At 46.4% G+C, this 12,396-nt stretch overlaps 1 protein-coding gene across 3 annotated transcripts in view; it reads right to left on the bottom strand.

The window, feature by feature from the left end:
• Positions 1 to 12,396, bottom strand: part of RANBP10 (RAN binding protein 10) — a 69,636-nt gene that overhangs the window by 7,204 nt on the left and 50,036 nt on the right. For 2 of the 3 annotated variants that reach the window (XM_048317126.1, XM_048317128.1), the window contains 8 exons: positions 12,192 to 12,376; positions 10,430 to 10,542; positions 7,962 to 8,070; positions 6,885 to 7,033; positions 4,781 to 4,976; positions 3,289 to 3,413; positions 2,258 to 2,403; positions 1,661 to 1,772 (listed from right to left, as the gene is read on the bottom strand). In XM_048317126.1, the coding sequence (XP_048173083.1) occupies positions 1,661 to 1,772; positions 2,258 to 2,403; positions 3,289 to 3,413; positions 4,781 to 4,976; positions 6,885 to 7,033; positions 7,962 to 8,070; positions 10,430 to 10,542; positions 12,192 to 12,376 (1,135 nt within the window). The remainder of the gene's footprint in view (positions 1 to 1,660; positions 1,773 to 2,257; positions 2,404 to 3,288; positions 3,414 to 4,780; positions 4,977 to 6,884; positions 7,034 to 7,961; positions 8,071 to 10,429; positions 10,543 to 12,191; positions 12,377 to 12,396) is intronic. The other variant, XM_048317127.1, reaches the window with a different exon arrangement.

Genomic DNA, 12,396 nt, shown 5'->3' with positions numbered 1-12,396 from the left:
TACTGCCAGCTCTGTGCTGCTGCTGCTCCACACACCCCACCACCCATGACACATCCCACAGATCAGCAGGGCCTTTGAGAAAGTGCTGCTGTGGTAGCCAGAGCAACAAAAAGGAAACGAAACTCCTACTGATGCTGTCTGCCAGAAAACCCTCAAAACATGAGAGATCAAAGCATGGAGGAATAAGGGAAGGCAGGAGAATCTGGCCCCAGGTGAGAGGCAACCCCTCCATTTCTCCCACCTGTGCAAGGCTGCACAGCAGCCCCAGCCCTGGACCAACTCACTCCCTCATCACCATGTCTTTACAGTGGCATGTTTTCTGAGGGAATGCTCAGCTGAGCTAGACAAGGTGTCTGGTAACCTCTGTGATGAAGCTTGTCCAGACACCACATCTCCCTGGTGACAGCCCTCAGCAACTTGTCCATGCTCCTCAAGCACTGGACAAACAACTGCTGACTGTCAGGGGAAGGGACTCTCCTTCCCTCAACATGCAATTTCTGTTCCTCTACTCAGTCAGAATAGCAGCCCTCATGGGCCTGTCCATCAAGTTGTTCCTTTCCCCAGAAGATAATCTCTAAATCTCCTTCTGGAACACTCAGTGTGAGATTCACCGACCCCATAGCAAATCTGCATGGGCACGGTGAGCCAGACTGTGAAGAGGAGCCAAGTATGGGTTTCTGAGACACAGAAGTTGTTCAGTGGACAGTATTTGACCCCTGTGGAGGAATTGAACTAATCCAGACTGAGGAGTGTCCTCGAAGTTACCTGAGCAGTGACACACTGTGGGCATGGTCTGGTGACAGGATCAAGGGTCCCGCCTAGAACAAATAATCCCTTTCTTGCAAACTGGCATCCTGCTGACACGAAGAGCAAAGCTCATCACAAACAGGGGAGCTGCCTTGCTAGCTGAGGAAAATGAACTTATAACGAGATCTCTCAGCACAGTGAAGTCCATAAGGGAAAGAGCAACAGTGCTTGTCTGATTCCGACACTAGGCTGCAGGCAGCCAGGCTCTCTGCGCTCTAGCAGGCACAGCAATGATGGAAACACACAGAGGAAATGCTCACAGGGAAGACAAACCCTGCCTGCATTTAACTCTGCATGTTCAGCATGAACTCAAAGGTAACTGGAATTATGGTTCTGCCACACTTTAGAGCCAGTACTATGGAAAACAGTTTCACTTATGAGATGCTGCAACAGAGCAACCACAGTCCTTCCTACAAAGTAGGATAATATGAGGGTTGAACTCTGCTAATCCATAGAGCATGGAAAAGAACCCTGGTAAAATCCACAAAATGATTCAGGTGGGTTCAGAGCATGAAGGGAGAGGGGCGGGAAGTGCATGAAAGAGATCTTGGCTTCTTCAGTAAGCAGGGGAGGAAAATCCTGAGGAGCATCCTTGGGAGCAGCAATGAGGAAAATGCAAGGAAGGGAGTCAAAAGGAGAGCATATCAAGGGATCTGCTCTCTGGAGGCTTCCCTCCTACCTCCCTTCCTGCATTACTGCCCTGACAGTCCTCAGCAAAAGAAAGAAAGGCAAAAGCTAAACACAAGTATTTCTCAATTTTCCCTAAATTCAGGGAAATTGGCTTGCCTGCCACAGGACAGCCATTGAAAACAGGTTTATCTGGGGGAATACTCCCATAGGAACCAGATCTTACCCAAAATAGCACTATTGAGAGCAGCACACACAGGTTCCCTCTGGATCGGGTCCAGCTGTTGGCCAACGGGGCAGTTCCAAGGGTCTGAGTAAGCTAACAAGCTAAAGGCATCCTGTGAGAGAACAGAAAGGCACAGTGAGGTCAGGCAGGGCTGCAAACACACAGGAAAACCACCAAGTCCAGCGGGGGCACCTCCTGCCATCACCACGGTGACAGGTGCCTACCTCCTGAAAAGAAATGGCCCTTTTCTTCTTGGCAGCAAGGGACCACAGTGGGCCATCAAGATAGTGGATTAAAGAGGGTGCCCCCTCCACCTGGCAGGGGAGCCAGCACGGGAAGGCAGGTAGAGTGCCACCTGGAGAGAAGAAGAGCATGCAGTTGCTCCAGGAAGCTAGGCAGGAGCTGTATTTCTTCTCTCTAGTGCTGAGAATTGGGTGTAGATGCTCTACATTCATATTTTGATCTCTGATCCCCATGTAGGTCCCTTCTTGCTCAGCAGGTGCAGAAGTGAGGGCTACCCAGGTGTCTGCAAGGGAACCCACAACCCCAGACCTGGCCCAGAGAATTGCTGCAATGCAGCACAAGGCCCCAGCTTACCTGAAGCATCTTTTTGTGCATGGTGTTCTTCCCATATTCTCTGCAAAGCTGCTCACTCAGGACCTGCAGCTCCCGTCCAAACTGGATCATCCTCTCTGTGGCAGCGTGGTTCCCTCCACAGAGCTGCCTCTGGGGGCAGCTGTCTTCTAAGGAAAAGCAGTGGAGAAGGAACAATCATCTTGCATTCCTCACCAATGCCCACTGTGTGTCATGATAGCCATAAACTCCTTCCCCTTCTGGAGCAGGTAGCTGCTTCCTGCCCTAGGTTTATCCCAGTGGAAGCTTTCTGTGATCCCTGCCCTACAACAGCTAGTAGTGGGTTTGTCACAGTGCCTGTTAGATACAGGGAGGATTTGAGCTCTGTTAAATGCCTGAGGACTACCTAGAAATCTTGTCTCCTGGGATAAAATCCTGGGAGCTTGCAACTCCAATCTGTTACCCTTCCATGCAGGTAATGCAGCATACATAACCCAGAAACCCCCGGTCTAACAAATCCCAGACTCAGAAAACTTTCAGTCGAGATGCCAACGCCACCCGTTTCCCCGTATTAGTGCCCACAGGAGTCATCAGAACTGGAGGAATCAGTTTCAGAGGAAGTGTAGCTGATTCATCTGCTCCCTCCTGGCTAAAGCACCCACAGACAAGACAGTCATGGCTGAGCAGCTGTGCTGAGGCCACTCTGCAGCTGGACATCCCCAGCCTGGCACAGCCCAGCTCAGCTCCCCAGCAGGCACTTCTGCCAGGACTGCTCTGAGCTCCATTTCATGACCAGCATGGAACAAACCTTTGACTCCTATTGCTTTCCCTGCTCCAAAATATCACCAGCACTGCTGTGAGTCTATGAAAAGCCAGACCTAGTTTTAGTTCCAGGACAGATTAATTTTAATTTTCCCCATGAAGCAGCACTTCATTCAGTAGGTGGGGAAAGAAGCCCAAAGTATATGCTTTTTCCCCACAATCCAATCACAGTTTCAACTTTTGATACCAGCTCCTTCTATTTCCCTTTAACCCTCCTGCCTCTGAGGACCTACCCATGCTGGACTCATCTGTCTGCAGGATCTCTTCATGTTTGTAGGTGCCATTCATTATCCTGGTGGATGAATTTTCCAGGACTCCATTGGGGTAATGGTCAGCCTCCATTTCCATCTCGCTGTCACTGAGGTGAAAGGAGGGAAGAAAGGTCAGATGTCTAAATTAAAAAGGTAAGAAATGAAGAGCTTATGTGCCAAACAGTGCCCAGCAATGGCCAGCACACCAGAAAAGGTGCCAGTGGGACTACAGGGAGCCAGATGGTCCAAGTCAGTGCAGCAAAAATTGTTGCAGGCTTCTGAAGACAACTTATGAAGCAGGTTTCTGCTCCCTAAGTGCCTATCATAATTCCAGGTGCAGAGTGCTTTGCATTTTCCCTTCAGGAAGTGGTGATCCCTGGGACAGCAAACAGCAGCCAGATAACAGATAACACACTCAGAGACTGCACAGGAGGGGAATCTTGGCTATGATATGTCCCCAATCCTTGCAAACAGTGCATTACTGAACATTCAAATGTCCAAGACAGCAGGCTGAGACTGCTGATTAACCACTGATTAACTGAAATTATGAGAAAATCTCACTGGAACTTGGGCTCTACATTTTAAAAAAAAGAATGACAAATCCAGCATCATTAAATGATTCTGGTAAATTGAGTCTGGTAAATTGAGTAAGTGTTTCTCACTCAGTTACATGCTAGGTGGCACTCCAGAAGTCACAACTGAGCCTACAAACTGCCCTGCAAGCCGTGCTCAGCACAGCACTCAAAGGATGAGTGCCAGCTGCAATTAGCAAGAGATTCTTTTAATCACAATGACACCCTCTGCTCCAGTGGGGCCTCAGACAGCCCTGCAACAGCAGTGTGGAGAGTGAGCCCAAAAGAAGCTCAGTTTTCACCACAGCTCACTCTGCTCCACACTCCAGAAAGGCAGCAGTGACTGCACTGAACTGCTGGATCACCTGTGGCTTCTTGGAGAAGGGAGGCTCAGTCTGACCTGCTGTCACAGCATGAAACAAATTACTGCTGGCTCAGGCTCACCTGGAAGGAACAGGGCAACAGGCAGCCCAAGGAAATTACACACGAGAGCAATGCACCAAGCCAGTAGTGGCCTGAGCTGCTGCCTCACCCAGTACAGGGCAGGAAAGCTGCTCAGCAGGAACAAGTGCCTGGCTGAGGCAGCAGAAACAATGCCAGGCTGACTGGGAAAGCTTCTGGGCAATCTATCACATTGGGCTCCAGTGGCATCAGTGTAATGGGACAGCCTGGTGCCTGAAACAAGAGCATCATAATATTCCTTATGAGATGAACCTCCAAGCCTGAGACAAAACAGGGGAGCCAGAACAGGTTTCTGTCTGCTGGGAATAGTAGTGCCCTTGTAGTTAGCAAATATTGTTCAAAAGGGCAGGATAGATGCCCTTCTGGCTCCTTAGAAAGCAGACTGAGACTTTTCCCACCATCCCACCCTCCCTCAGGTGTCTCCAGAGGAAAACCAATACCTGGTTTCTTGATTACTCGTACTACTGTGCTGCTGAGATTTGGTAGAATCTGTAGAATTGGACTCAGAGTAGTTCACAGATGAAGGGGAAGAGGAAGAAGAAGATGAAGATGATGAACTCAGTGTTGGGTATTTACTGTGACTCTGTTTGCTTTTTGTGGACATGACTCCATTGCTACAGGTTGGACTATCTGCTCCTGAAAGCCAAGAAGAAAGAAAAATGAGACCAGACTGACAATATCACTCTGCTGTGAAGCCAACAGTTTAGCAGGACAGCAGGCCCCAAAGGAAGAAAACAAAGTAAGACTGCAGATCTTAAATTCTGGTTCCTCATTCTTAAATTCAGTGGGGTTTAGAGAAGACACAAGTGAAAATGAAAGGAACCCCACTGCTCACCAGCAACATCTGAGCTTCATGAAGTTCTAAAAATGGGCTGTAAATTAGAGATTGGCAGAAACAGTTCACAAGTACAGAAATTACTGCTAAGCAGAACTGCCCAGGCTTTCCACAACCTATCTGAAGTTAGGGATGTACTTGATTCACCCAACACTCAGCAAATAATAGCAATCCTCTTAATGAGCACAAGCTAACCTTCCTTGTTCAGGAGAACAGAAATCACTGAGAGTCAGGCTTTAAATTTCACCTGCTCCTCCACAAAAGGTGCTTATCAAGCTGCAGAACACACTGACACAGGACACAAATGTCTGCTCATTACCACAAGTTTTATCTGGACTCAGAACTGACAGGGGCTTTAATATTTTGGAAAAAGCTCACTCTGGACTTGTCTTCTTATTCTTCCCTAGGCAACCAATATTGATCACAGGACCTTGGCGAAATGATGTGACCTGGCATGGCTGTTCCTCCAGAGGTGATGGTGATATATCCAAATTGATCAGCTGACCCCACAATTACGTTTGTAGCAGGGAATGTATTTCTATTTTCTATCACAGCAACACAAAGATTCAAATGGGCTGTTTTGTGCATTTTAATGACAAAGACAGAGTAGACTGTTCACAACAGTTCTGCTTCATCTCTAAAATATGTTCGGGTGAAATTACCACTCTTTCAAAAGTACAAGGTCTGACAGAGAACTGTGGAAGGTGATGTCCGTGTGTAGAGACAAATATATATAAATGCTGCCTTGCATGGCAGTTGCAGATGTAGACATGGGTATTACCAAGAGCTTTTATGGACTGATGAGATTGTTCTGACTATCTAGCCAAAGAAACACACCCAGGGCTTCTCACAACACAGCACAAGAAAACAAAGATACTGGCTTGGAAAGGTGAGTGACAGCTTGGAAGTATTCAAATAATCGTCTTCCTTTTCCTTAAATATTTGCCTGTCCATAGTTTGTCACATGCAGCAGTGGGAATACCAACCCAAAACACACTCAGATGGCTGTGAGCAGCTCACAGCTCAGTGAAGCAGCTCAGCCTGCTTCCAAGGGCTCTGCAGGTCATTTTTCCTGGCTCACTCCAGATCCAAAGCTGCAGTCAGTAATTACCTAGGGAGGCTATCTTAGGTGTCCTCATTTATCCTGTTCTTTCCACTTCAAATTCTAAAGTTTAATTTCCCAAACTCCAGAGTTGATGCTCCAGAGATGGGTTTTACTGGAACAGAACTGTTCCCTTCTCACATGTTTAGAGCTTGCAAGGTAAAGTCCATGGGGTAGGGAGAAGCTTTTACGCAATGCATCCCCCGACCTTTTGCTCCATTGGCAATGCAGCTTCTGCTCAGTTCTTTCTGAAAAGCAATTATTTTGCAGACTCCAAGGTACAGAAAACAGGCTTTGCTTTCTAGACCTCCTCTCAGCACTCCATCAGTGAAACCCTGAGTGACAGATGGCTGCAGGAGAAGACTGCCTTCAAAAGCTTTTTTATTCTGAAATAAACCTGCTCTGCAGACAATTGTGGAAAATAACTAATGCAAAACCAATTCTATGACAGGGTAGAGACACTCACAGTAAAAGAATATCCCCTCAGCTGGGGAAGGAAAGGAGCATTTCAGAGAATAACACATGGAAAGCAGCAGGTAATGTCATACAGAACCAAGTCCACCTTTGACATCTGCTCTCCTCACCTGGAGACACAGGACACACTTACCAGTACTGTGAACGTGTGAGTTGCTTGATCCATGTCTAGGACTTAAGCTGGGGGAGCCGGGGTAGCTGTCCTGGGATCTGGGGCTGCGGGCACTGAAACAACGCACTTCACTGTCCGTGCCATTCACCATCTCCACGAACTGCCGGCACCTGGTTTCATGGGAGGCGAGAGGGACAAAGGGTGCGTGACAGCCAGGATGCTCTGCACTGAGCCTGCCTCAGCTCCTGAGTGGGGGGGGAAGTGCTAGAAGCTTTCAAAGAAACATTTCAGACTCCTGATGCCTTTGTATTGTGAGTGCTCTGATGATGCTATAGAGGAAGGAGTTCAGAAACTTCACCTCTGATGCTAACAGATGTTGAGACATTCCCAAAAAAAGCAAGTTTAATTCCACTGTGCTAAGAAAAAACTGTTCCTTTACAGCTTTCAGCTCCAGCTCCTCTGCAGGTACTCCAAAATTAAATTGTGGAGGGTTTTTTTCAGGGAGAAGATACTAAATCTGTCAAACACCATTACTCCTTCATACTCCATCAACCTAAAAATACTGGTGCCTAATGGAAAATAGAGAAGGAAGAGTAAAAAATGCAATATCCACAGTGACAGTGAGGACAGCTCCTCATTTAGCTTTACTGGAAATTGTCCTCATATGTCTCAGAAGTCTGGGAAGAGCCACTCTGTACAGCTGGGAGAACTGGGACACTTTTTCCTTTAGTGTCTACCCCAGAGAGCCTTTTCCATTCATCTGGCTTTCTAGGAACCTTCACAGTGACTGCCACTGCTCCAGCACTGCAAGATCTCCACAAGACCAGTAAAGAAACTCCACTGAAGGAATTTCTGGCAGTCAGTAGAACTAAAATTCACCCACCTATGCCTGACATCATGAGGCAAAGCCATACTGGGTCTGAGCAGCAACAAAAGCTGCTCTACGTTGCTACAAGCACTGTGCAAAGGGCTCCCAAAGGGATCCCAAACAGTTTAAATTCAGAGCAAGGTGTGCAGCCAGACTGGATGTCTGGACAGGCTCTTCTTCCTTCATAAACACATTTCAGCATTAGGGAGCATAAAGCTTTTCATACTTACTTTAACATGAAGAGCAGGTTGGGGTTATGTTCTAGGAGGCCAGGATAGAGCTGCTGGGTGGCTTCTATAGCCTCTCCCACTCTGCCTGCTAATACTAGCTTCTGTATTCCTGAAAGCAAAAGGAGACCTAGTGATACACAGGATCAGCCCACAGGAAAAGCCAGAAGAGCTGTCTCATACATTCCACCCAGCTCCCCACTACCACCTTGCACAAAGGCTTGGGAGAACTGGAGACCACATTTGGTTTATTATGGATTAGGGTGAGGAAAACTCTGTGAAAATGAGGAAGGATCTGTTAGTAGCAAAAAACCATCAAGAGCAGAAGGATCTGAAGGATGGAGTGGGTGAGTTGGGATGGGGTTGGGATGGGGTGCTCTGAGACTTTACTCCTTTAGTCACAGAGCTCTGCAGCAATGGAAACGAAAGCAGGATACGCCAGCTGGATGGAAACAAGGAGGCTGCTGGGGAAGTGACAATTTCAGAGGGCAAGTCCCTAGGTCAACCTCATACTGCATTGTCTGGCTGGTTCGTGCTTGGAAGTGTATGTACAGTTGAGCATGACATAAACGGAGTATTCTCAGAGGGTTTGTGGGCTTAAACCATAGCACAGTACTGCTTCCCCAATATTCCTACCTCTAAGCAAAAGTAATTGTATCAACAAAACTGTGTTCCTCAAGTCGATGTCAGTATATTCCCAGAGAAGTAATGCTACAATGAGCCAAACTAGCTCTGAGAACTAGCTGTTGACTAAGCTAGAAACAGCTCAATGAGTTGTGCACTTCTAGGAGGTGCAAAGATAAAAGGCAGAAGACACTTATCATGCTGGATGTTCATGTCCCATGCATGTTCCTTCAGTGGGTCAGAAGACACGAGTGCAAGACTCGAGATGCTCAGAGATGCTGCTGATCTACAGTGACTCACATTTTTTTTTTCTAAGTGTACTTACAGATAAAAATTAAATGTACTTAAAACTGCATTGTTTTTCCAGCACTCCTTACAAATAGCAGAGGGAAGGTTTGGAAGGGCCTGTGAGGTGCTTTGCAAGCAGAGCCTCTGGTAACAACAGGCTGTGGCTTTCGCAAAGCGTTGGAGCAGTTGGAAGCCCAGCCTGGTAATCTTCATTAACAATCCCAGTAACAAACTGCAATGACTTGACTTGTCTCCCACTTCTCAGTGTCTATCTGGTTGTTATCGTAGTTGAAATCTGGAACCAAAGCCATGGCTCTCACACCAACACAGAGCTCTCATTTCACTCTCTTGCATGTCCATTTTCTTGTCTTGCTGCTTTTGACAGCTCTGCTTTGCATTGTTTGGCAACTCTCACAGATGTCATTCCCTTTTATATATTTCCCCCTCTTTTTGTTTTCCCATCTGTGTTTTCCTCACACCTTTTATTCAAGCCCCAGCTTCAGGGCTCTGTATTCCTTCCCTCCATCTGCCTTGTCACCTGTCCTCAGACAAATGAGCCCGCACCGTCTCGCGTGCCTCCCGTGAGGCTCTGCCACTTAAACCCACACCACTGGGAACACTGGCTGGGGTCAGGGTTGCATAATGCATGACCTGGAAAGCACAAAGCCCATCAGCACTAACAGGCAGCAACTGCAAGTTATTTAAAAGCAGAGTCCCCACATGAACCCGAATGCTGGCTAAGCACATGCAATGTATGGAGAGCGAGCCACAAAGGGGCACAATGCTCTGATACGTAACAGTCATGTGAGAAACAGTTCACAAAGGGAAGGGAAATGTACAGGGATGTGGCCTGTATTCAACAGCCAGGAGAATGCAGAAAACACACCAATGTTCTGCCACTCTGCACGCTGAGCCAGTGAATAGAAAAGCTTAAAAAAACAGGTACAGCAGGAGAAAGCTGCAAGCCTTATTCTGCAGGACCAAAAGTGCTGACAGCCCTACCAACTGAGAGATGAGCCACTTGGGAGCAAACAGCAGCAACCAAAACAGACACAGAACACCACTTCTTCACTCAGTGTGAGCTGAACACGTTGGCTGTGAATTTGAAAACCCCTCAGCATGTACACATTACCTGAAATCACAACGTGCAGAGGGACTGGAAGAGTCCTTAACTCTGGGAGCTGCAATGAAACTAAATGGATGTGTCTGAGTCCCTGTGCCCAGGCTAATGGAACTGCCCCTGCTGCAACAGCCTGCAGTGAAGAACTCAAACCCAAAGGCATCTCTGGGGCACAGTGATCTCAGCTAGGTAAAGGCCAAGCAGAGCAGACAGGGACAGGAAAGAATAGGGCATTTCTCCAGGCAAAGATGGCAGAGTGTGGAGAGGGTGCAGTGATGACGGGAAAGGTGCTCCTAGCAGAGGTTCCCAAGCCCTACTCCATGGTCAGCAGTGTGCTGTGGACAGCTTTGTACTCTCATGGAGTAACTTCCACAGCATTCACTCCTCTGCAGAGTCCCAAGGGGAACACACTTGAGGAATGACTACTCGAGAGCCTTACTTTGTCTATTCTTTATTGAGGTCTGTTCTTCCTGGATTGTGGTGTCTGTGACTCTGGCAAAGGCAGTTGCTGTTGAACAGTACCCATGGTGAACCAAATATGATGAAACCATACTAGAAAAAAAGAAAATACAAAGAGATGACGAGGCTCTGGTGAAATAGAGTCATCACACTGGAGAAAAAAAGAAATCAACACAACAGAAGTTGCAATTTCAGTGACAAACTCAGCTTGCTTAGGACATAACCAAGGTTCTGTTTCTGGGTCCAAACTGTGTATATTTACAAGACAGGCACCTGATCCTCTGCAAACAGGAGGGAAGCTCTAAATTCACTTTACAGAGTGGAAGAAAAAATTAAAATATTAAGAATCTCAATGTATATACAGTATTTATTTATTTAATGACTGCTGTCCAAGGGTCACTTGTAAGGACTCAGTACTGTGTTACTGCCTGTGACACCCTCTATAGACATAAATCTGAACCTCAGAGAGGTTCATGGCTTTCAAGTACATGTAAAAAAGAAGAAAATATTCTGGTCCTGAATTTCTTCCATCGCTTATTTGCCAGCAATTATATCTTTAGTAGTTCAACCTCCTTATGAATTCTGGACATTCACAGATATTTTAATCTGGTGACTGTCAGCATTGATTTTAAAAACATTAACATACTTAGAAGTTGCATTTTCAAAAAATCTTGGGGGAAGGAGGAGTATCACTGTCAGAAAACAAACACAACAAAAATGTCTTCCTGAACAGACCATTTCTAATGCACTTGTGCCTTCCCAGGACATAGTAACTCAATGTTAATGCTTACTGCATTTTAACAAAATCTAAAAAGCCAGCAAAGGATTTCAAAGCTTCTCATGATGAATCTCAAAAGGGGCTTCTCATGATGAAGCTGGCATTGATCTGATCGAGTCACAGCTCAGAGCACACACCCAACTTGGCTACTTTCAGTAAAAGAAACGAGTATTTTATGAGGCAGCAATCATTTTTAGGCATAACATTGCAAGCAGGTGTGTCATTTTTAGAAGTTGTGTTAAATACAAGTGCTTCTGCCCAAGAGCTCTACGGGAGGAACTCCAGAGTGGTGACCCAGACAACTCCACTGTGCACATAAGAAAAAATTCTGGAGAACACAAGGAACAAATACACGGATAAATTTGTCCCATTGCAGCAGAATCAACAGCTCTTGTTAGGGGAGGTCCTGGCTCTCTAATTTAGTCCCATTTTGGAAGGAGTTTGGAAGCAGGCAGCATCAGTAACACTCCTGACCTCTGACAACTCCTGCCAACTGTTCTCATCAAGTTTCACTCAATCCTCTTTTGCAATGGGAAGTGCTTTCAATATTCATAAATTTATAAAATGTCATAATTGTGCCTTCAGTTAGTCTTGGAAGCCTTTGGTTTAGGCTATTTCTTGCTCTTTCATTTCTGAATTCAGCTGACTTACATACTGGCTGTTCTCCTAGGTTAAGACTTTTTATCTTCTCCCCTCCCCCAGTGCATCACCTCAAAATGTGTGTTCTTCCATTCCTACAAGCTTTCAGGCAATCTTTGGCTGAAAACTTCTCCCATATCTTTTACATTTGAAACAGCAGCAATCTACCCAGGAAAGACTCTTAAACAACAAAACAAAGGGTAAAACAATTTGAGCAAAATGCACTGAGTGGCATTTTTGGCCATAAGACAGCATCAATTAGCATTTAAGAAGTATTTAATGCCTAACAAAATGGAAGAAGCTGAACACCAAGGCAGTGACTTACTTCTGCAGCATGGCTTGCCACTCTCCCAGCCTGTCTCCTATGGGAAACCGCTTAATGGTGCTCTGGATCTTTGCCCTCCACTCCCTCATGTAGTCCTCAATGTCAAACACAAAGGGCTGCTGCCCAAAGTTGGCATCCACGATCTCTCCTGGAGTCTGGAGACCCACTGTAGGGTAGAGGTTTGACTGGGAAGGAAGAAAAACAA

Source organism: Corvus hawaiiensis, chromosome 12 (genome assembly GCF_020740725.1).
Source record: "Corvus hawaiiensis isolate bCorHaw1 chromosome 12, bCorHaw1.pri.cur, whole genome shotgun sequence".
Classification (NCBI taxonomy): domain Eukaryota; kingdom Metazoa; phylum Chordata; class Aves; order Passeriformes; family Corvidae; genus Corvus; species Corvus hawaiiensis.
This window is presented reverse-complemented; position numbering and strand designations above follow the sequence as displayed.